This window comes from Hemitrygon akajei, chromosome 1 (assembly GCF_048418815.1).
Source record: "Hemitrygon akajei chromosome 1, sHemAka1.3, whole genome shotgun sequence".
In the NCBI taxonomy this organism is placed as follows: Eukaryota; Metazoa; Chordata; class Chondrichthyes; order Myliobatiformes; family Dasyatidae; genus Hemitrygon; species Hemitrygon akajei.
Genome location: NC_133124.1, coordinates 120,313,958 through 120,339,313, shown reverse-complemented (window position 1 = coordinate 120,339,313; position 25,356 = coordinate 120,313,958). Strand labels below are relative to the sequence as shown.

Here is a 25,356-nt window from a genome sequence, read left to right as displayed (position 1 = left end):
GAAGGAAGCAAATATCCCTACAGCTATTATCCTTGAGATGTCAAAGTAATCCCATTCACCCATGGCCCAAATGTACCCTGACCTACATTGTTTCCCAGTTAGGTAATATCTCAATTTCAAAATTCTCACCAATGTTTTCAAATTCATCCATGGTCTCCCACCTCCCTACACCTATCATTTCTGGAATTTTATTAACCTCCTCCACATTCTGTAATTTTGGCTACTTGTTATTGCTAAGTTTAATCACCATCAGTGGCACTCCTTTCAACTGTTTAAGCATTAAACTCCCTCTAAGCCTCTCCATTTTGATAGGTTGTCCTTCTTGTACCATATAGCCTACTGTATAATATGGGACTATTTTATGTCGTAGTAACACGTTATTGAGCATGCGCTGTTGGGCACATATTGATCTGTATGTATGTGTTCAGTTTGGTTTTAGTTAGTAAAAAACCCTGTTAACGTAGCTCCAGTCTCCAGCATTTTATTAATGATATTGTTGTGTAAATGGCCACATACACAACAAATTGGCGACGAGGTTAATGAACATCCATCGTATCAGAATGCCGTGTTTTAATTGCTAACAGCACTCAGAAGAGGCAGAGTGAGGCCGCGAGTCTGGAAAAGAAGCAGGAGTTAAGCCGGAGTTGGGAACGTCGGGAGACCGAAAGACACAGTCAGAGCTGCAGCACGTCTAGGCAAGACCAGCCGGCGCTGACCTCAGGGGCTGAGGGTCCGCCTGCCCCAGAAGGGAGAAAAAGGAGCAACTCACACTTCTAGCCAGAGTACGCTCGCAACGCTAACAAAAAAAGGTCACGTGAGTCAAGAATAAATCAAGGGACCGGAGCTAAATTAACAAGGGACCGGAGCTAAATTAACAAGGGACCAAGGCTAAATTCACATAACAAGGATAAATTAACATAACAAGGATGGCGTTAATTGGAACCATTACGGCCTTTGATAGTGTCATTGAAGACTGGGCAACTTATATTGAAAGAATAGAGTTATGTAGTGATGCTAATGATGCTAATGAAGAAAAGAAAGCCAGCGTCTTACATAGGCTACATCCACACTAGACCGGATAATATTGAAAACGCCAATTTTGCGTAAAAACGATAGGCATCCACACCAAGTGTTTTTGAAAATACCTCCGTCCACATTAAAGTGGGTATTTGGGCAAATCTCCTCCTACTGGGCATGCGCAGGACACATCTACAGAAAACAAGCAACATGTTTGGTGTCGAATCTCGCTGTGAAAGTGCACGTTTGTGCAGTTACAGACTAGAAAAACTTAAAAGGAAATTGCCAAATGACAGACAGCTGTTGGCCCTCGCGCAGGAGGACTTAAAACTAAAAAAAACAAATACTGGAGCTTATGGAGGCAACCGACAGGGGGTTCACGGACAGTATGACCCGGCTGATGACGAACATTGAAAAACTGACTAACTCTGTTGCATTAACAAAGCACCTTGATAAAAGTATAAAACAAGTATAAAACATTGTATTTCCATACAATGTTACATTAGGCTGTTACACATCTATTGTCAGAGAAGTACTTGCATAAATAGGTAAACCACCTTCATACAAGCAAGGACAGAAAACAGGGCAAAGTGAGTACACTTATTTATTCAGTAAGTTATGGGTCAAAGTACTTGGTGAGTACATTTCTAACTCTTCTGGCTTCAGTCTCGTTACCATCTGTTCTGAAATTGTTAGGTTGTGTGGGGGGTTGCATTCAAGAAAACAATGAAGTGCCGCGCTGCCGCCACCATCTGTTCTGGCATGTCAGAACAGATTTCAGAAATCTCTGGTTACCCTGTCCACACTGCTCTGCCCGAGCAACGTTTTCAAATTTACACACTGTGGAGGATGTTTTAGAAAAACTCTGTTTTTGGGGGAGAAAAAGGCCATTGCAGTGTTGATGGAGGATCAAAATGAAGCTTTGGTTACAGATTTATCCAGTCTAGTGTGGACGTAGCCTTAGTGTAATGGGTGCAAAAACATATGGGTTGCTACGGAGCTTATTAACCCCTGAAAAATCAACTGAGAAAACGTTCAAGCAAATAATAGACACTCTCCAACAGCATTTAAACCCCAAACCATTGGTCATTGCTGAAAGATTTAAATTCCATAAACGGAATCAGAGCAAAGATGAAAGCATTTCTGAATATTGTGCTGAATTGTGCAAATTATCAGAACATTATCAATTTGGAGCTGGTCTATCATACGCATTGAGGGACAGGTTAGTGTGTGGCATGTACTGTGAAACCACACAGAATAAGCTTCTGTGTGAAAAAGACCTTACATTCGAGAAAGCGCTAAACATCTCAATCTCATTAGAAACAGCCACACGAAGTGCTTCACTGATACAACAAAAGTCTCCAGAATATGCTACAAATAAAATGTCACTGCACAGGAATGAAGGAAAGAAATGTTACCGTTGTGGGAACAGGTCACATGACCCTGATGTTTGTTGGTTTAAAGACAAAGAATGCAGAAACTGTGGCAAACAGGGCCACACTGGCAGAGTATGCAAAGCTAGTAAACAGCAGGAAAAGGACAAAATACAGAGAAACAAGAAACCCCAGGAAGGAAAACACAACAACAATGTGCACAAAATAAAAGAAAACAATGCTGATGAAAGCTACTCAGACAAAAGTGAATTGTCTTGTCTGCAACTGCACACCGTGAAAGACACAGATGATCGAAGAGTAATATGGATCACACCAGAAGTGGCAGGCGTGAGACTGAAAATGGAGTTGGACATAGGCTCAGCTTTAACAATAATCTCTGTATATGACTACAATCGACTGTTTTTTCACATACCTCTGAAACGAACTATATTACTGCTAAAGACTTACACATGTCAGAAAGTGCGTCCCAAAGGTAAAATTAAAGTGACAGTGACTACGGAGACAAAACACAGCCGCTGAACCTCTATGTACTGAAAAATGGAGGACCACTGTTGCTGGGATGTGAATGGCTCAGGAAAATCCAGTTGGATTGGTACACCATCAAGGCCCTAGATGCGTCAGCAAAGGAGGGCAGCAAGGCTACATCTGAGAGACTGTCACAAATACTTGCTGACTCTGAGGAAGTGTTCATAAAAGGAACAGGAACACTTCAGGGCATGAAGGCAAGGACTGAGATTGAGGAAAATGCAGGTCCAAAATTTCACAAAGCCAGACTAGCGCCATAAGCAGTCCATCTTACAGTAGAGGCAGAGTTGAACTTCTGGAGCAGACTGGGGTCCTGTCAAAGGTGGATTGGAGTGAATGGGCCACGTCCATTGTTCCAGTAATGAAGAAAACCTCCAGTACAAAACCAGAAAAGCCAAGCAATGTGGTGACTTTCAAGTGCCTGTCAACCCAGTGCTCTGCACAGTACAGTATCCCCTACCCCATATTGTGGACATTTTTGCTTCCCTGGCAGAAGGGGAACATTTCACAAAAATTGGTTTGACCCAGGCTTACCCCCAAATGGAAATCGAAGAAGCATCCAAGAAATATCCGACAATAAATACACACAAAGGACCTTACCAGTACAACAGGTTGGTGTTTGGGATAGCATCAGCTCCTGCAATCGGGCAAAGGGCAGTGGATCAGGTCCTGCAGGGGATTCCAGGGACTCAGTGTTACCTGGATGACATCATTGTCACCGGCAAAGATGACGACGAACATCTTTCTAACCTTGAACAAGTGCTCACCAGGTTAGGAGAATATAGACTCAGATGGCTCAGAAAGACCAACAGCCATTGCCTCAAGAACACTAACTTCAGCTGAACGTAACTATGCACAGATTGACAGAGGCCCTAAGCCTCGTGTGAGAAGTCAAGAAATTCAGTCACTACCTGTATGGCCAAAAGTTTACTCTGTTGACTAACCATCAGCCTCTCATGTCAATCTTCAACCCAAGAAAAGGCGTTAAGTGATGACAGCACAAACGCTGCAATGATGGTCCCTTTACTTAGGAGGTCACAGGTATGACATTTAATACAAGGGGGCCAGGCAATATGGCAATGCAGATGGTTTGTCACGTCTACCATTGCCCACTTCTGAGGTAACTACTCAAATGGACTCAACAGAGATCTTTCACACAACAATAGTTGAACAAATACCAGTTACAAACAGCCTCATTGAAAGGGAAACACACAATGACCCTACGTTGTCAAAAGTGTATGACATCATGGTAAAGGGATGGCCAGCACAGGGTAACATACTGTTTCCAGCCTTCTCAGTGAGGAAAGAGCAGTTGTCAATGTGTCAGGAAACACTAATGTGTGGCTCACAAGTTGTGATTCCTCCCAAGCTATACACCAGAGTGCTGAAGGAACTGCACGAGGGGCACCTGGGTACTGTGAACATGAAAGGTCTTGCCCGTGCCTATGTGTGGTGGCCAGGAATCGATAAACAAGTTGAGGATGTGATCAAGAACTGTGCTGCATGTCAAAAGATCCAGAACACACCACCACAAGCCCCTCTCCATCAGAGGGAGTGGTTCTCATCACCATGGCAATGAGTGCATATTGACTTTGCTGGACTATGCATGGATTCAATCTTTTTAATCGCCGTTGATGCACATTCTGAATGGCCATAGGTCATTAAAATGAAGACAACCACATTGGAAAAGACCATTACAGTGCTGAGGACCATGTTCACCAGGAATGGCATATCAGAGCAAATCTGCACAGACAATGGATGTCAATCTGTCTCTGAAGAATTCCAAAGTTTTGTGAAGAACAATGGAATCAAGCACTTTACATCGGCTCCTTACCATCCATCCACAAATGGCTTGGCAAAAAGATTTGTACAGACATTCAAGAAAGCCATCAAGGCAAGGGACCGCGAAAATCGACCACTCCAACAGAAGATAGACAACTTCCTCCTTGCCTATCATAATAAAGTACATGCACCCACTAACCAGACTCCAGCGATGATGTTTCTGAACAGGAACCTGAGGTCCCGCATGGATCTTCTCAAACCAAATGTACAGCGTGATATAGAGAACAGACAGTTCAAACACTTCAATGCTAAGTCCACACGGAGCTTCAATGTGGGACAGTCAGTTCTTGCACGGGATTACCAGACTGAAAAGTGGCAGCCAGGTATAATTTCTGCCATTGACGGGCCACTGATGTATAGAGTATGGGTGGGAGAGAATGTGTGGAGACGTCATGTGGATCAAATCCTGAATGTTCAGGTGGAAAACACAACAACATCTTGTCCTGACTTCCCAGACATAGAAGCAAACACTCCTGATGTGACCACATCAGCCTCGCCCACAGATGAGCCTGTCATCAGTGCTGAGGACCCATCTGATGTACCTGTGGAGACTAATTCCCCAAAGAAAACGTTGCAAGGCAGACGTTACCCGGAGAGGCCAAAAAGACCCCCCCCCCCCCAAAGACTTGAGTTATAATTATTATTACGTTACTTTGTTATAATTTCACATCATTAAGTTATTAACCAAACAGTGGGTGGGCATTTGTATATTAAGGGTACACATACAGTATTTGTTTAACGTAAAAAAACAGTTCATACACTTTTTAAATAAAAGGGGAGGAGTGTACCATATAGCCTACTGTAAAATATGGGACTATTTTATGTCGCAGGAACACGTTATTGAGCATGCGCTATTGGGCGCGTATTGATCTGTATGTATGTGTTCAGTTCGGTTTTAGTTAGTAAAGAACCCTGTTAACGTAGCTCCAGTCTCCAGCGTTTTTATTAATGATATTGTTGTGTAAACGGCCACATACACAACACTTCTCTTGAAGATGTTTTGCGTCACCAGGATCAAGGTCATCTGCCCTGATATTTCCTTATGTGGTCTTGTTCAATAGTGTTATATGAATTAGCAATCCTTTGGTTCTCATACAATCATTAAGCAATACAAAATGGAGAGAGGCCCTGTGGCCCACTATATCCATGGCAATCATCAAACACCCATTTTTACACTAATCCTACTCTCACTTTATTTATTCTTCCCACATTTGTGTGAACTTCCACTCAGATTCTGTCACTCAACCACACTTTATGGACAAATTACAGTGACCAATTAATTAATCTGCAATTTGCACATTTTTGGGGCATGGAAGGAATCTGGAGCACCTGAAGGAAACCCATGCAGTTGCATGAAGAACATACAAACCAACCATAAATATAACCACTACATGACTAAGGCTCAATCGTATTAATGCTCAGAGTCTGTCGTGGATAGAGACATTTCCTTAGAATGATTCTGCACTGTCTGTTAAACAAGGAGAAGACAACCCAAACACTCAACTGAAGTTAAGAAAGATCAGAATCAGAATTAGGTTTAATATCACCTGCATATGTTGTGAAATTTGTTGGCTTTGCAACAGCAGTATAATGAAATAAATAATAATAGAAAAAGCAAATTACTGTAAGTGTGTGTGTGTGTGTGTGTGTGTGTGTGTGTGTGTGTGTGTGTGTGTGTGTGTGTGTGTGTGTGTGTGTGTGTGTGTGTGTGTGTGTGTGTGTAATTTTAATTTTACCATTTAGTATAAGTAGGGCTAAAATAGAAATTAAAAAGTATAATGTAGTGCTCATGGTGGGTTCAATGTCCATTCAGAAATCAGATGGCAGAGGGGAAGAAGCTGTCCCTGAATTGTTGAGTGTGAGTGTCTGCCTGCAGGCTCCTGTACCTCCTTCCTGATGGTTGCAATGAGTACAAGGAATAACGTGGATGATGGGGGTCCTTAAAGATGGATGCCGCCTTTTTGAGGCATCACTACTTGAAGATGACTTGGATACTATGGAGTCTGGTGCCTGTGATGGAGTTGACCAAGGTCACTTGGATGCTGTGTAGTAGCTCCTCCACGGTGGAAAATAGGTAGAATTTTAAAAAGTTGCAGTACTTTCCTTTATATAAGAATATAAACATTGCCGGGTAGCATGGTAGCGTAATGTTTAGTGTAATGTTTACAGCACCGGCGATCAGGGTACAATCCCCACCACTGTCCGTGAAGAATTTGTTCAGTTCTTCTCATGATCGCTTGGGTTTCCTCCAGGTGCTCCAGTTTCCTCGCCCATTCCAAAGGTATACAGATTAGAGTAATCAGTTTCGGGCATGTTATGATGGCGTCAGAAGCATGGCGACGCTTGCATACCCTTGGATTGTGTTAGTCGTTGACACAACAATGCATGTCATTGTATGATTCAATGTTGCAATGTACACGTGACAAATAATGCTAATCCTTAAATCCTTAAAAAAACAAACAACTGTCAAAAGGAGTCATATAACACAATTGCTAAATCCAATCAGACATAAGATCTACTTATATTACATTTAAGCTTTGTGTTCTGATAAAATATCTCTAAACATTTTGAATCCATTTGATGAAAAATGGCTTTGAAATAAAGACTACTAGTGAGTTTAACTTGTAATTTACAGAAAACAAACAATAACATAATGGAATAATCACTGGAAACACACAACTCAAAAACTCCCTACTTCTGGGCCTACATTGGTTGCTTAACACATCCATAGTTCCAGTTTCAGGGTTTTACATTTTCAGTGGAATTGCTCTCAAATACAATACTGTCAATAAAGCCACTAAAAATTGATTCTACAGTGGTTTTACAAGAGTAATAATGCTAAGAACAAATAAGGATCATCAGTCTGAGAAAACTGAGCTAAAAGAAGCCCTTAATTCTGGCTGTATTGTGCTCCAATAATCACTAAGTTGCTGAGAAATTAATGGTAAACCTTAGTAAACAAATTGGATACAGACTAGAACAAACTACAACTGAAACATGCACAGCAAGGGATCTAGATACCTTTGTTTTTTCCCTTGAAAATGCCATTACTCGTTGCTTGGTGTCTTCCTCCTGTGTTTTGACAGACAGCTTTTGCTGTTGAACCAGATGCTCCTCTTGCGACCAGCAATTCATGTGTGTTTCACGAAATCTCCGTCGTTGATCTTGGGCCTACTCAGGCATGACAGATTATAGATTGCAATGGAAGGGTAATTATTATATTACTCAATGCTTTTAATACTTTTAGCCATAATTATTCCTTTGTTCAAGTAGGGGAAGCTGTCTCTATACAAAAAATATACTTGTTAATCTGTACCATTAATCAAAAAGGTACTTGCTATTTAGCAGTACAATATTACAAATTAATCGTTGTACTTTTTAAGGAAACAGAGAAATTATTTGCGAATCTACCTGTTAGCATTCTCTCAATTTGTTTTCAATTAATACATCCTTAATTTATAACTGTAAATGACCTTCATTAGTAACTTGTGATTAAAAATAGCAATTACAACATTAAAATTCTGGTTACTACATATTAAGTACATTCTTCTGCATTATTTTTAATGGATTATTATAACAACGCAGAGCTTCTGACAAAGAAAGAATGGTTTTGTTAGGCCGCTCGTTGACATTACAATAACAGAAAGGAGTAAGATTGCATTGTTTAGTTTTGAAGTCTGACCTGTTCAAGTGAAAGGCTGCCAACCAGAATCATGTCATCTTGCACACTCGTCTCGAACTGTTCGACATAAGGAGGGATCATCTCTCTCTCCACCTCTTGCCGCAGGCCCCGTATATTATTGCATACTCCAGCGCTTTTGCACCTCATGCAAGCTCCAGCGGTTTCTGTCGTCAGATATATAGAAAACTGCTGAGCCTGGTTCATTACAGGTGCCTTATGGCTGACCTTTATAGTTAAAGTGGTAGCCTCAAGAACTCCAACTATCTAAAGCAGCCATTTATGCTTCCCTCGTGATAATTCCGAATCCATCACACAGTATGCTCTATAGTCTGCCTCGGTATAGTTCCAAAATCAGACAGATCTGGGCTATCAGAACATTTTTAAAAACTTAACGACTGGACAGTGGAATCGACAGCAAATAAAAGGCATTACTATTACTTCAGTCTCACAAGTTAAATCTCTTCCTCTGTCTTCACAATTAAAATAAAGTTGACTTCATCGACAGTAGGGTGACCACAATAATAAAGGTCTGCATTTATAAGGGGCACCTCACATCTCTTTCAGAGCCCCATGAAGTACTTTATAGCCATGGAAATATGTTTTGAAGTGTGGTCACTGCTATAATGTAGGAAACATAGCCACAGGAAGCAATATGATGGCAAACAGATAATCTACTGTAGCAATATTGAGGGATAAATAGTGGCCAGGACACCAGAAATGACTCTTCAGTTTCTTGAAATAGTGCCATGGGATCTTTTACAGGGCAGGCAGGTCCTCAGTTTAACACCATTACTGCGTTGGAGTGTCAGCCGGGATTTCGTTGTGCGAGTCTTGAGCCCGTCATCCACTAACTGAAAGGGAAGTGTGTTACTCACGCAGCCACAGCAGCAGAGGCCTACAAGTGTGTGAAACATGGGCACAATTGCCATTAATGTTCACCAAAGGGATCAGTGGTAATCTAAGAACCGGGCTGCATGCTAGCAGGATGTATAGCAGGGGGGCCCTGCCAAAAACTACAGCCAGTATTTATTGAATGTCAAGGTAAGATTCCAATTAGTGTTTGCAGTTATTGGCTATTGAGCAAAGTTATGAGGTTTACATTACATGAAACCTAATCAAAGACAAGTGAAACTCAGGATTACCAAAGTGTATTTCGATTAAATTCCGTACATCTAATGGAGAGAGTACTAACACATCCACACCTTTCTCTCAACCACAAAATTAAACAACCTTGTCATGGTTTTTCCTATGCACATGAGACAGGTGTTATTCAGACTGACAGCATTTCCACTTGAGTCAACGCTGGGGAAGAAAGCAACCATTGCTCCCACGACATATATCCACAGGAAGAGCACTGACTTGAAATTTCAACCTGAAAGGTTAACTCTCCTTCTCCCTCCATAGCCTGATGCACTATCTCTGTCATTTCCTGCTTCTATTTCACAAAAATATTCTGATGTGCTGACATTACCCTCAGAATATTCCTCATCTTCACCTTCCTCGTCTTAACTTGGATAAGGAAGGTGAAGCTGTAAGTAATGGGTTTTTTTTATCCTCTGACAAATACAAACAATTTGCCTTTAATATATCATGTTTTATATCTAAACTGGAGAATAGCCCTTTGACAGCGGCTGGAATAGTCATTTCCATTTTTTTTCTTGTAAATGCAGGGAAATGAGTTTATTAAATCTTAAGCTTGTGTACTCTCTATTTCAGTATAAAGCATACTGTTAACAGCAGTATAATGTTCTGCATTCATGATCTTTAAACTGTTTGCTAATAAAATACCCAGTGACACCTCTCAAGCAAAACTAGCCAAATGTATTCATACATTTGATTCACATGGACTTCTATGGACCGTGTCTCCAGAATCTGAAGTTCAATCATATGGTGAGGTGTCAAACACAAGCTGTTATTTCTGTTGCATTATTTGCTCTTGTCCAAGCAATGGATTCCAGAGAAAATAATAGTCTGATGGTCCTTGAAATTAGTTCAGCACGCATCTGGCATAATATCAAAACATAATTTTCTTTTCAGATTACAGGATTACGACCCTTCTACCCTCCCCCACATGTCCCACCCCCCCCCCCCCAACCCTCATCAAAAAAAAAGATGGATGATTTGTCAGCCACAATATTGCAAATCCTCGCACCAATTACACAAGAATTTACACCATGTGTGTGATGGAATGTGGTTTTACCATCAACCTATGTACACTTAAACAGAATTACTTGGGCTGGGGCTTCTTTATTTTTAACTAGCTGAAATATTTCCCGTACAAACACTGGGCTTTTTTTTAAAGGAGTACTACACGATGAGGTCTGCCTCATCCTTCCTAAAGTATTGTGGGAAAAATACCTCCCACACTGACATCTATGTTTGTGGGACAGTATTAATCACTGTCTCTAGCCTACAATAGAACAGCTTTGGGTGCTGCAAGTTATTGTAAAGGGAAGAAAAGTGTGCATAATAATAGTGTCTTCCAAAATAATAAAAACATAGCAAGCCCCAATTGGACACCCAACCAGTAAGATGACAGACTTTCTTCATTAAACTTCCTTCTGTTTATTTCCTGGTTAGGTTTTTTTTCTAATTTTCCGCATTTGTGTGCTCTTCCATTTACCTGGGGCATACAGCTGAGATAGTAAGGCTCAGCGTCTATTCCCAGTCACTTCTTTGATAAATACACCCATTTCCTCACTCCCACATCCTCAGCCACCATGCCCCCATCTCCAAAAGGTGTTTCCAGTCTCAGCACTTCCCCTCCTTTCGGAGTCATGGCTTGGTGGACCAATCTCGAAACATAAGGGAAATGTTTCCCCACACTCAGCGCGATGATCCAGTCTCAGAACATAAGGGTACAGAGGGTAACATAAATATGTTAATACCATCAGGAGCTACCTTCTGAACTCCTACCTGTATCCCTCTCATCCATGGATTCCACCTCTTCTTCTGTAAATTTCAGAAGCTTTCGATAGAAGTTCATATCGTCACCGGTGTCAAGTTCTGAAGAACAAAATCACATATGCTCCTTTTATATGCCCCCTTTCTTCATGCAGGCATTACCCTCACCCACATTAAACATGGGTCTGATTTTACATCATTTATGAGTGTTGTCAGAATTCCAATGTCAATTTTTGCCCTTGGCAACAAAATTGTTATGACACACCTATGCAGTTCAATGCTGCAGGACTTTAATAATTAGTTTAGCATAGACAGATCCTTAATTCTCATGGACATAGTGGGCTGAAGGGTCTGTTTCTATGCTGTATGACTTCACAACTTTATATTTTCCTAAAGTATATGGCTCTGCCAGCTGTGTTCTCAAAGGAGAGAGATAAGCAGATCTCAGTCACGGGCTGTTCCCTGAGATGCAAATGTTGAAAAGGGGACAATAATTTAAAACACAAAGGTGATGTCAAAGTATGATTATGTAAGTAAAGGTACTGGGGAAAGAATTCTCTTATGCTAAACGTGCAGTGTAAATGTTGGCGGTATTAATTCAGTGAGAAAGAATTGCTTTTTGCAATTGTGTAAATTGGAGTATTTTGAAGAGGGGTTGCGGTCGTTAACCATATTACAAAGGTTAAATACTGCAGATATTGGAAATCTGAAGTAAAAAGGGAAATTGCTAAACATGCTCAGCATCTCAGGGAGCAATAACAGTGAATAGTTCTGAGCTAGAACCATTTCTCATGTCACAGGTGAACTCCGCATTTTAAGCTTTTATACCTGTCAGGTTAGTGTGAGTGCAGAGTCATGTGATGGCCCTGAGTCAAATGACAGCACAGAGTCAAAAGTGGGTCCTGTCACATGAGGATCTAAGTCATGGCTATCCCAGTCAAAGCCAGAATGGGCAGATTTCCTTGTTATAGGGCATCAGTGAGCCACTTGAACTTTCTATCATAAACCATGGCTTTATGATCAATATTGGCGCTATTTTCTTACTGCAGATGCACTGAGTTAACTTAAACAAGTCCTCTCAATTGTCACTGTGGCAATCGAATACACATCTCCAATTCATTACTCTGAATCTCTGCCTTGCCCATGAATTAAGTCAAACATCACACTACCATTGATGAAATTCTGCTCCAAAGAAACTGAATTTAAGAACCAAGTGTATAACAGATTCTGACATATCCATATTTAGCACACTGATAGAGAACCAATTCCCAGATCACAAATGTGAGTAAAACTTTGGCAGATCTCTGATCTGCAATGGCAATGGCAGCTTGTCTTAAATTTAAGTGAGGTTATTTTAATTTTCCAGTCTCAGCTCCATGCTTCATAGTCTGAATTGTGAAAGGCTGCTGAGGAATTCACCCCTCAGTACCATCTTTCTTTCCTATATAAGCATTTCAAATGAGGTTAAATTAATTTGTTTCACACCTTATTCACTGAACTAAATTCAGGATTCAAGCACATTATTTAACATTAATTGCGAAAAAATATATAGAACCAAGCCTCATATAATTGGACTGTCATTACATGTAAGTTGGGTTTTGAGCTCCATAATTAAAATGAGAGAATATCATCATATTCAAAACAGGATGATGTAATTATACACTTGTATTTCAAACCTGTTGTTTGCTCAAGTAAATTTTTACTTGTGGGTGCACAATATTTAATAGACATGACAGGCTGGGAAAGAACCCTCAAGGCATTTTTGTACTTAATAATGGACAGAGGAAATATACTAATGAAATCTAATACCTCTGGAAAATGTGCAATAAATTATGCTATCGCAAAAGAGATGGAATAATGAAAGACATGTCCTTTTTGCAGAACCCATTGGCAGCAGAGTACAGGAACAGTGAAACAGGCTATGATTATTGCAAAAGTAATCCCAGGAACACACTGCACTCTGCATTACTGAAGTACAATATGACTGACATGCTGTTATGAAAAAGCTGGGGAGAATAAACAACCTTCGTTGATGCTTTTGAAGTACTTTACACAGAAAACAAGAAGGCAGCAGCTTGACATTGCAGCACATCTAATTATTACAATTATTTATTGGTAATTATTCAAATGTGCTGCATAATGAAACAGTCTCAGTAATTGGGGTCTACTATTGTTCTAACACCCTGTCCACAGGAATAAAAGAAATAGAAGTGGGTCTTGTCTAGTCCACCCTTTGAACCCGATCCGCCATTAAATAAGATAATGAAAAGATTATTACAGACACTACCCATCCAGCAAACTGCCTTTTCCAACAGCTCCCTATGGAAAGAGCTATTAAGACAAAAACTTCACGCCATCTTAAAAGTTTCTTCCCCAAGGCAGATGATCAGATCAACTATTCCAGTTATCCCACTACACCCCCACCCCCGTTATCTATTATTTCAGTCACAGCATTGCACATAAACACTTTAAAACATTTTTTATAATGCTGTTTATGTTATAAACACAAGCTGGTATTTATGCACATTGTATTCCATATCCATACTTCTGATTTTATTTTTATATAATTCTTTATACTTCATAATTGTTATATGTTGTATTTTAGTTGCAAGCAGCACCACCACTCCACAGTAAATCCCTAATACATGTATAGGGTGAATAAAGTTGATGCTTGATCTGAACTTGCTCTCAGATGCCCTTTCTGGGCATCACAGGCAAGGCCAGCATTTAGTGCCTATCCCTAATTGTCCTTGAGAAGGTGCTGTCTCCATGCTGTTGGAAGCCATGATTTAGACCCAGCAACAATAACAAAACTGGGGTATTTCCGAGTCAGATTGTGACATGCAGATGATGGTTTTCTCATGAGCCTGCTGCCCTTGTCCTTGGGCCCTGGGGCTGGGAGGTGCTGTCAGAGTAGTCTAAGTTGACAGTTCACAATCAAGCCACAGCGTACCAGCTGGGGAGAGAAAGAAGTGGGCATGAAGGTGGAGCATGGGGTTACAGTCGTGTGGGCTGCTTTGTTCTGGGTGGTATCAAGGCTCTTTAGAGCCATTGGTACTCTACTTCAACAGGAAATGAAACATGTTCCACTAAACTTCTGACCTGTGCCAGAAAGATGGTTGAAGGGCTTTGGGAAATCCGTAAACAAGTTCATGCAGCAACCTGCTAAAAACATCCTGGTGGGGTGTCACTAGGAAAAGAGAAAATTAGCTTCCTCTCAAGTTCCAAAAGCTGCCTAACATGAATCTATACAAATGACTCCACCTCTCCATTGTCTAGGTACCCCATGAGGGTATGTAGAGATGGGGAGATTCAGTCATTGTATAATGCTCTCCAACTAATGAGCGTCAGACCATTGGACCATGAGACATAGGAGCAGAATTAGACCATTTGGCCCATCAAGTCTGCTCCATCATTCTATCATGATTGATTTATTTTCCCTCTCAATCCCTGCCTTCTCCCTGTAACCTTTGACACCTTTCTGAATCAAGAACCTACTAACTTCCACTTTAAATATACCCAAAGACTTGACCTCCACAGCCGTCTGTGGCATTGAATTCCAGAGATTCACACCCTCTTGCTAAAGAAATTTCTCCTCATCTCTGTTCTAAAGGGATGTCCTTATATTCTGAGGCAGTGCCCTTTAGTTCAAGACTCTCTCACATTTAGAAACATCCTCTCCAAGTCCACCTTATCTAGGCCTTTCAATATTCAGTATGTTTCAATGAGATTCCACCGTCATTCTTCTAAACTTGAATGAGCTGCACTTGATGTAGGCATTGTACAGAGCCATCAATTGCCCATCACATGTTACCCCTTTCATTTCCATAATCATTCTCGTAAAACTTCTCCAGATCCTCTCCAATACCAGCACATCCTTTCTTTGATATGGGGCCCAAAGCTGCTCACGATAGTCATTTAAAGCGTTGGCATAACATCCTTGCTTTTGTACTCTAGTCCTCTGGAAATGAATGCAATCAACTCTGGCCAGCTCCACTCTCATGCTTTGTAGTTTCCTTTCACTCCACTGTAATATTATATTATGTTTATATATATATATATATATTATATTACGATCACTGACTTCCAAATGTTCCTTTACCTTAAGCTCTCTAATCAAATCTAGCTCATGACATAACACATCCTCTTCAAGTCCACTCTATCTAGATCTTTCAATATTAAGTATGCTTCAATGAGATTCACCCCCCCCCCCACCTCATTTTTCTAAACTCCAGAGAGTACAGGCCCAGAACCATCAAATGCCCCTCACGTTTTCATTTTCAGTTTCATGATCATTCTCAAAAAACTCCTCTGGACTCATTGTAATACCAACACATCCTTGGAATTGGAGCCCAAAACTACTCACAATACTGCAAATGTGGTCTGATCAATGTATTTTAAAGCTTTGGCATTACATCCTCACTTTTATATTCTAGTCTTCTCGAAATGAATACAATCAACTCTGGCCAGCTCTGCTCTCATGCCTCTGTAGTTCCCTTTCACGCCACTGTAATATTGTACATCCAATTTCAGCTTCTCCCTCTCAAACTGCAGGGTGAAATTATGATCACTGACTCCTAAGTGTTCCTTTGCCTTAAGCTCTAAAATCAAATCTAGTTCATTGCACAACACCCAATCCAGATTTGCCTTTTCCCCAGTGGACTCGACTCACGCTGCTCTTGATGTAGGCATTGTACAAATCCCTTCTCTTTGGATCCAGCACCAATCTGATTTTTCCAATCTACCTGCATAATGAAATTTCTCATGACCATCATAATATGGTTCCTTATACATGCCTTTTCTTATCTCCTGTTGTAACTGGTACCCACATCCTGGCTACTGTTCAGAGACATGTATATATCTAACATCCACCAGGGTCCAGTTTCTATCCACAAGGATTATACACTTCAGATCCTATGTCGATCCTTTCTAAGAATTTGACTCCAATTTTACGAACAGAACTACCCCACCTGCTTGTCCTTTCAATACTATGCGTATCCTTGAATATAAAGCTCCCACCTACTACATGATCTTCTTTCAGCCTCAACTCAGTGATGCCACAATGATATACCTGCCTAGTTCTAACTGCACTAGAAGATCATTTACTTTGTTACGTACATTGCACACATTCAGACATAACATTTTCAATCCTGCATTCATCACCCTTTCCAATTTTGTCTCATTGTCAACTGAAGTTAAATTCTTATCCCTTTCTGATTTTTGTCTTATTCTTTATTCTACAGACTTTGCAACCTCTCCTGCACTCTCCTCATTTACTTTATCCACACTTTTTCAAGCAGATCCTACCCCACCGCCCTAATATGTAGTCCAAAACTATATGCCCGGTTTGTGATTTGCCAGAACCTTCACCCCAGCATTGTTCAGATGTAGCTCATCCCATCAGAACAGTTGCCTCCTTCCCCAATACTGGTCCCATGAATTCAAGCTTATTTCTCCTACCCCAAACTTCCAAGTCACACATTCAGCTCTGATCTTGTTAACCCTGTACCAACTTGTATATGCTACAAGTAACAATCCAGAGATTACCTTATTGGTTCTGCATTTTAATTTAGTCACTTTGCTGCTCAAATTCCTTCAGCACAACCTCTTCTCTTGTTCTTCCTACATGGTTGGTAACAACGTAGACTACAGCGACAGGATCTTTCCCTTCCCACTCCAAATTCCTCTGCAGGTCAGATGAGATGTCCCAAACCCAGACACCAGGCAGACTATAAAGCTTTCTGGACTCTTGATCACTGTGACAGAAATTTGTCTATATCTCTGACTATATAATCGCTAATTACAATTCTCGTCTCTACCCCCTCTTGAATGGTTCTTTGAACCGCAATGCCATAGTTCAGTTGTCCTTCCTTCTGCGGCTCCCACCCATATCCTCAGAGGCAGCGACGATCTCAGACCCACTGGTCAAGCTCAAGGGCTGCGGCTCCTCCAGCACTACTTCTGAGATTCCCCCTACCTGCCAGTCTCACCACCGAGCCCCGAGCCACAGACCAGATCTGATGGCTGTGACTATGTGCAGGCAGCAGATCTCCTCCCTGCTCCATCACAGCGTTTGCAGCTCAGATGCCAGGTCATCAACTCCCAGCCTGAGTTTCTGGTGCAACCATCACTTGGTGTCGACGTGGTCACAAGCAACCACAATAGGGTCAACCAGCTGCCACATCATACAGCTACAACACATCACCTGATCCCGCACCCCTACTTAATTATCTGTTGTAATGCTGTACTTTTAGCTAACTTCTATATAAAAAAAACTTACCTGTTCTCACCTGCTACTCACCTGTGCCTCCTTGCTGAAGCCTTTTGAGACAAAGCTTCAGATCTTCAACTCCTCCACTACTCATGCAATGGCCGAACCAAAATGATCTCTGGGACCTTGGCCTCCACCTCTTCTCACCAAAGCCTCAGTTCCCCATACTAACCCTGTCCTACTTCAAAAATGGCCTTCTCCCACACAACTGTCGCTCCGTTTAAACCTCACATCTTTTTATTGGCCGGATTAAAACACACAAGCAACGAGACTTGCTCCTTTCGAAGGTTCCTGCCCTCACACATATCATGCTCTCGCTGCTCACACTCTCATGTGGCTCTCACTCTCATGTTTTTTATGTATACAGTTGTGGTAGGAGAAACACAGCAGGTAACGTGGACACAGCAAGCTAAGTGGACAACCATTTTAATGAAATTGGAATTAGTTTATTATTGTCACATGTACCAAGATGCAGTGAAAACTGCTCTGAAAGATCATCTCAATATATAAGTACACCTACGTAGTACAAGGGAAAAGCAGTTACAGAATGCAGAATATACTGTCACAAAGAAAGTGCGAAGTAGGTAGACAATAAGCTACAAAGGAAAGTGATGAAGCAGACTGTGAGTTCATCATTGATGTAGAAGAGGTCCATTCAGGAGTCTGATAAGAGTGGATACAGGCTCTCCTTGAGCCTGGTGGTGCATGTTTCTATCTTCAGCCTGATGGAATGGGGTGGAAGGGGTGGAAGGGATCTTTAGTTGCGCAGGCTCCTTTCCTGAGGCAGTGCAAAGTGCAGACAGTGAATGAAGAGGAAGCTGCTTCTTATGATGCACTGAGCTGCATCCACAACTCTGCAACTTCTTGTCGTCACGGGCAGAACAACTGCCGCACCTGGGCAGAGCTGTGATGCTGTCAAAGGCACATAGGTAAAAACTGATAAGCGTCACTAGCGGCATAATGGATTTCCTGATCTTTCTGAGGAAGTAGGTTTGCTTTGCTTTCTTGCCAAACTGACCAGATTACCTGCTGTTATTGTGTTGATTGGAGGATAAATACGGACCAATACATCAGAGGTCATTAAAAGTAATGCCGTGAAGTCTGTTATTTTCATCTGAGAAGCTTCAACTTAAAACCTCACCCCAAATGGCAGCATCTCCACCAATGCAATTCAGAACTGCACCGTAATGTGAGTTGCACTGTAGCACATGCTATGTGTTTCAAAGCCAGTGTACTTTTTATCAGGAATCAATGCTTTAAAATTACAGCTGCATCGGAAAGGCCATGACAGTATACTAAGGGTTAAGTAGATGATTACTTTGAATATCATAATTATAGAATTAATTCTTTTTTTTTTACCTACTGGGACTTGCATGATTGTGTGCATAAGTGCTGCACTTGCCTCAAATCTATTTGGTCCTTTGTTGTCAACTCAACCAAATATATGCTAGTAAGTATACTCAGTGACCAATGCTGTTACGTGCACCTAGCTGCTGTGAGGAGGGGAAGATTTCTCTCATAAGAGCTAAAGTTGTCAAAAAACAGAGCAAAAGTAAGCCAATCTTCTCCTTGTTGCTGTTCTGCAATTCAGTGAGATTACAGCTGAGCGCTTACCTCAGCATAGCTTACCTGCACTAACTTCATATCCCTGGCTCCCTGAAAATCCGAAAAGCTATCAATCCCTGCATAGAATATCCATTTGCTGGGCTCTTTTAGTTCCCTTATGGACAACCATCTGTGGATGAAGACATTTATTCTCAACTCTGTCCCAAGAGGCTGAGCCTTTACTTTAAAATTATGAAGAAAGGACCCTGACCCGAATGGTTAACTGGTTTCTCTTTCTACAGATGTAGCTTGACTGGCTGAGTTCTTCCAGTATTTTTGCTTTTGTTTGAAGTTTTGGTTTAAGATGCCCCTGCCAGGGCAAACATTATTCTTACATCTTCCCCTATCAAACTTCTTTCTCAGTGAACCACATCTATCTGCCCCATTAAACAGCATATCTTTTTTTGTTTGGCTTATAGAAATCATCCTATTACATCCTATAAATTAGTCAAAATCTACTTAATGCTCATAAATTTTTCCAACAATTTACTGGCTTTTCACTGAACTGGAGAAATGAAATGGTATGTTATGATAATTGATACAAGAATTAAAATGTGGGCCAATTTAATTCATTTTTAATACCACGGTTTGCTGCAATGTTTCATAAGCTTCAAGAAAATGGGAAATGAAGACATCGCTCTAATTTAAAATGAGAATTGGAACTAACACTAAGTTTGATCTAACATATTAATGTCAGGTTATGAACAATCACAGATGTCTCACATATCCGAAGAAACATTTTGAAAATGCACTTTTGGTATTAACAATATTTAGTCCCGCTTTTAGTAAGAAAACAAATTATAGTCCTAAACCGTAAAAGTAGGCTAGAGTAAAAAACGGTCATTCCCACCTCATTAAAGCGATTTGAAGAGAATATAATGACAAGAAATTACATACTTAATTCACACTCATCTTCTGTGCCGACCTCTATCCCATACTGCCTTGGGTCTATTCCCTCATACATCTGTAGGTCAAAGTAATTTCTGCAGTATTCATTTCCTGTGGAAAGCACACGAAGGAGGGGTCACTGATTATTAGAAGCACATGAACCAAAATGTTAATTCTAAAGCTGATACCAGTACAGCATGTCAGCTCCGCTCCCTTGTAAGTTTTAGATTCTGTACTTAATGATTTTCACACATTCACTGCCCCACTTATCAAAAATGGAAAGGTCGGAGAAGACAATCTTTGAAACCATATCATAACTTGAAGTTCGAGAAAAAGCCTTTAAATGAAGGGGGTTCAAAGGTTTAGTATATTTCTGCAGATTCTTAACATTTATCTAGCATCAATGATTGAGGCTCCATCCATATATCAAATATATCCTTAAAGTGAATCATATGTGCCCAAACCACTCTAGATTTGAATTACAATCATTCAGTGTTATTTCTCCTGACACTTTCCTTCATAAACAATTCTTTCTTTTGATTCTTGGACTCTTTAACAGTTTATCCTCTTGGCTGGCTACTGCACTTCATTGCTGTACATGATGAAGGAAATTTATTCCTTCATTAACTTCATAACTACCATCAGTCCTTAGACTGTGAGCCTAAACCCCTCATCGTAGCACGTGTGCAATCTTAAAAAAAAACTAGGGACCAAGATGATGTGATTAACTATTCTATATCTTTAAGTAATTTTGTAAAGCAAAGAGTTTTCTTCTCCTACATTTATAATGACAAGGAAGGAGGCCATTCAGCCCATTGGGTCCATACGTGCTCCTTGAATGAGCAATCCTATCCATCCCATTCCTTTTTTTCCTGTTTCCCTGTCCACCTGCAACTTATTCTCTTTCACACATGCCCATTCACCCTAGTTTGACTTCTTTTGCCATTCATCTACACTGAGAAGTAACTTACAGCTGGCAAAAACTACATCTTCGGGAAACAGCGATAACATGTAAACTCCGCACAGGCAGCAGCCAAGGTCAAGTTCGAGCCTGGGTGGCTGAACCTGTGAGGCAGCAGTACCAATTGCTACTTGAAAGCACTTTAAAACTGTAGAAAGCTGCTTCATGTCTGCACGCATCCATTATTTTTGAAACTGACTGTATCTTGACCTTTATGACTAAACAAGAATTCTATGCTACTGCAGATTATATAGTGAAAGCAATATAATTGAAATCAAACACCCTGAAACACAACTGATCAGAATTACTCATACACTATAAATGCCTGTCTTGTATATAAATATAACTCCCAAGTTAAGATTTACAATCGCATCCGATGAGAAGAGCTCTGATATTTGACAGCTTGCTGTGGAGATCAGAACACAGTAGTGTTCACCAAACTGCATACTACGAAACATCAAGTCATCATGCTGATGTCCCCTCGTTGCCTAGAGACGTGAAGGGGCAGAGCAAAGACAAATTTGGATGTCAAACTAGATACCCAATTGCACTGAAATGGGCCAATGATAAGAGTGGAACTGCAAAGGGAAAGGGCACAGGCTCTAAAATAAAGTCGCCATTTTCTCAAAGGGATCTTTCAGCAGAAAAGCAGCTGGGGTCAAGCAGGCTTTGTAAGCATAATTTCCAAAGTCCTGACCTCCGAATATTGTACAAAAGCAGGCAGATGTAAACAACCGCCACTTTCCACAGCTCAATAGTAGATTTGAAGGCAAATTGCACCAACTCTGTTATCGGGCACAGCTGAATTCCGGACATCAGTCATAAAATACATAACAGCAGTAAATAAGGGTTGTAAAAGTCACTTCGCTATCAGGGCTCAATAAAGAAAAACAGAGTGAAAATCCAAATGTTTTTAAACTTCATTTCTATATCTGTCAGCGAGTAACAAGTGCCACTATGAGGCCAGGCAGCTTGATCCAGCTGGGAACCCCTTCAGATTGTGTTCTAATCAAAGGCTTATGTACTGTAATAACACCACTAAGCTATTACATCTAGCACTGCTGTTCCTCCCTGTAGGAAATAGCCCTTGCTGTCTGTGCTGCAAAACAAAACAGTCTGCCCTTCCTCTGTCTGTTCTCCCTGCTTGCATTCAATTAAAAGCGATCTTATGTCCGCATCATTAGGTGTGTTACTGAGTTAATGCAGGAGTGGGTTCCCCGACATGAATACTCCATACCTTTTAAGCATCACTGTGAACCTTGAGTCAAAATAAATGAGAATTAAAAGAAGTGTCAACTTCTTTACAATAAATAATTCGCATTTCTTGCTAACAGTTCTGGAATAGCATTGTGAGTTTCCTTGAAGATCAAAACTGCTGCAGGTGGCGGAGAGATGAAATAAAATCAGAAAATGCTGCCAACATCTTCAGCAGGTCAGGCAAAGTCCAAGGTAAAATAAACAATTAACATGTCAGATCTGAGACCCTTTGTCGTGACAATGAAAGAAGGAAAACAATAGCAGACGCGGTAGGGAAAGGATGAGTAAAACAAAGGTAACATGTCTGATAGAGCAAAACCGAATGTGTCAATAGTCAGTTACATGATTCTAGGTGTAATGTATTACCAACGCTGAGGAACATGCCCTGCAGGTCAGCTGAACTGGTATCAAAACAAAATCAGTGCCAAAATAATGACATACAGAAGTGGCTAGTGCCAATAAAAATACAAAGAGCAACTTACCTGAAACTAGAGAACTTGAAGTCAGAAGTCAAAGTCAAAGACAAGGTTATAGTTTTATGCACATGTGTAATGAAAAACCTACTTCAGCATCACGGGCACACAGCACCAAACATACATCATTCATAATGGAACCATAAATTATGCAAGAAAGAATACAATTAGAACAAAAACAAAACCTATTGTCGAGCAAAGTGCTCAAAGTGGTCATAGTGCAGCTATACCAAGGTAACAATTAGGGGTGCGCAGTCCAGTTCACGAACCGAATAGCTGAAGGGTGCAACAGTTCTTGGATCTGCCGGTGTGGGACTTCAGGCTTCTGTACCTTCTGCCCGATGGTAGCTGTGAGGTGGAAGGTAGAATTTGTAATGAGATGTTGACTTCCTGAAGCAGCACCTCCTGTAGGTATCACGGGACGTGGGGAGAGATGTGCACACGACGTACTCTACAGAGTCCAGTACTCTCTGCAGCTTACACTCCAGTGAATGCAAAGTGCCCTAGCAGACCATGATGCACCCAGTCAGGATTCCTTCAATAGTATGTCTGTAGAAGTTTATTGGAGCTCCATATTGAATGCAAAAGGCTGGATTGTGCCCAGATCGATGATCTTCATCATTACAATGGCCGTCATTATAACAATGAAAGGGAGTTGTGGTACTTGAACACTCAGCATGTAGTTAGCATATATAAAACAAACACAGGAGCACACCACAACAGAAGGTTCCTCCCGTGTGATCATTTGAAATGCCTCTCATGGTCATTTCTGTAATGCTGTCTAACATAGTGAGCTAAAAATACCTGTTAAAGCCATGGAGAGAGACCAGCTTACCCTGATAGGTGATTTCCCACAATTACCCTGTAACAGGTTTCAAATCTAAACAGCACAGGTCATCCTCACTGGCTAGCGGGGGAATAAGACCTAACCCAGGCTGAAGGAAGGCACAATCAAAATACAGGCCCACCCCAGGTTACAAAAGACCGACATATGTACAGCCCCACATCCGAGCGAGCGTTCTGGAGCAGGATGGATTTGCCAGCTTTATTGGGGCTACAGGCATCGTCTGCTTGTCTCCGCCTTTCCAATTTGCACACCGGTCATAACCCCTGCCATAACCTGAGGAGGACTTGTATGCAATTTATAAGGGGCACAGATAGTCCTGAGTGAGAAACTTTTCCCCATAAAGGAGACCAAGGTGTGTACATTTAAAGTGAGAAATAAGAGGGTTAGAGAAGATCTGAGGAAACTAACTTTCACCCAGAGACGACTGCAGTCTGGGACACACTGCCTAAGCACGTGGTGGAGCTCAGAGGGTATTAAGATGAGGTGGAAATTGGATGTTCTATGTTCTAAATACTCAGCAGATCAGGCAGCATCTATGGGAAGAGAAACAGAGTTAAAATTTCAGGGTGAAGACTCTTCATCTGATTCTTTATTAATTTTGTTTCTCTTCCCACAGACGCTGCCTGACCTGCTGAGTATTTTTAGCGTTTTCTGCTTTTATCTTACATTTCCAGCGTTGGTATTTTTTGATCTTTTAGCATCCTGAAACAAAAGCATCTGGCTCAGCACAACTGACATTTATTCTCAGGACTGAGTTTTATCAGAGACAAAAACAACATGACATTTTCAAGCAAGCCTTTGGAGTTTCCCTGTCAGTTAAAATTGAAAACTTTTAAGACTTATATGTCAACCAAATGTATCATGCAATGCTCAAGAGACACTTCCTTTTCCTTCTCCTGAAAGTGACAACAGAATGTGGTTCTCAGCAACTCAAACCACCTCTTCTAACTTCCCCAAGATTATCCAAAAAAACAAGCTAAGAACCACCACATATCGAGTGTGCTGACAAGATCCAAATACACAGCAAAGATAGAATACTGCAGATGGTGAAAACATGAAATAAAGCACTGGCAACGCTCAATGAGTTGGGCAGTAGCTCTGGGGAGAGAAAAAGCACTCACATTTCTACAAATAACGAGTTTTGAGCTAGTGCGCAGGAAGGAGTAGAAATGGAAATGAAAAGGCAAAGAGAAATTAAATGTCATAACAAGAACTTGTCTTCATTCACCATCAAACTCGCAGATAAGGGGGATGCGCTAGTAGTCTGGCGGACTGGCCATTACCTTGCTGAGGCCTGGCGACAACTCTCAGATACCTCCTCTTACCTACCCTTGAACAGGAGACCACTAAGGAGCACCAGGCTAGTATCACCTGCACCATCACTGATCTTATTAACTCTAGGTAATTCCATCCACCACCACCAATCTCATAGTTCCCTTAACCTGTACCTCCCACCCAAGATCCATAGACCTACCTGACCAGGTAGACCCATCGTTTCCACTTGTTCCTGCCCCACTGAACTTATATCTTCATAGTTTGACCCTGTTTTATCGCCACTAATTCAGTCCCTTCCTCCCTACATCTGTGACACTTCACACACCCTTGATCTTTTCAATGACTTCAAGTTCCCTGGCTCTGGTCATCTCATTTTCACTATGGATGTCCAGTCCCTATACATCTCCATCCCCCA

The 25,356-nt window shown here is 41.1% G+C and overlaps 1 protein-coding gene across 1 annotated transcript in view; it reads right to left on the bottom strand.

Moving 5' to 3' along the window:
- LOC140713579 (uncharacterized) overlaps positions 1-25,356 on the bottom strand; it is a 154,922-nt gene that overhangs the window by 73,218 nt on the left and 56,348 nt on the right. Inside the window, exons 5-8 of the mRNA XM_073024262.1 lie at positions 20,138-20,239; positions 11,377-11,466; positions 8,461-8,624; positions 7,800-7,949 (exon numbers count right to left, since the gene is read on the bottom strand). Of these exons, the coding sequence (XP_072880363.1) occupies positions 7,800-7,949; positions 8,461-8,624; positions 11,377-11,466; positions 20,138-20,239 (506 nt within the window). The remainder of the gene's footprint in view (positions 1-7,799; positions 7,950-8,460; positions 8,625-11,376; positions 11,467-20,137; positions 20,240-25,356) is intronic.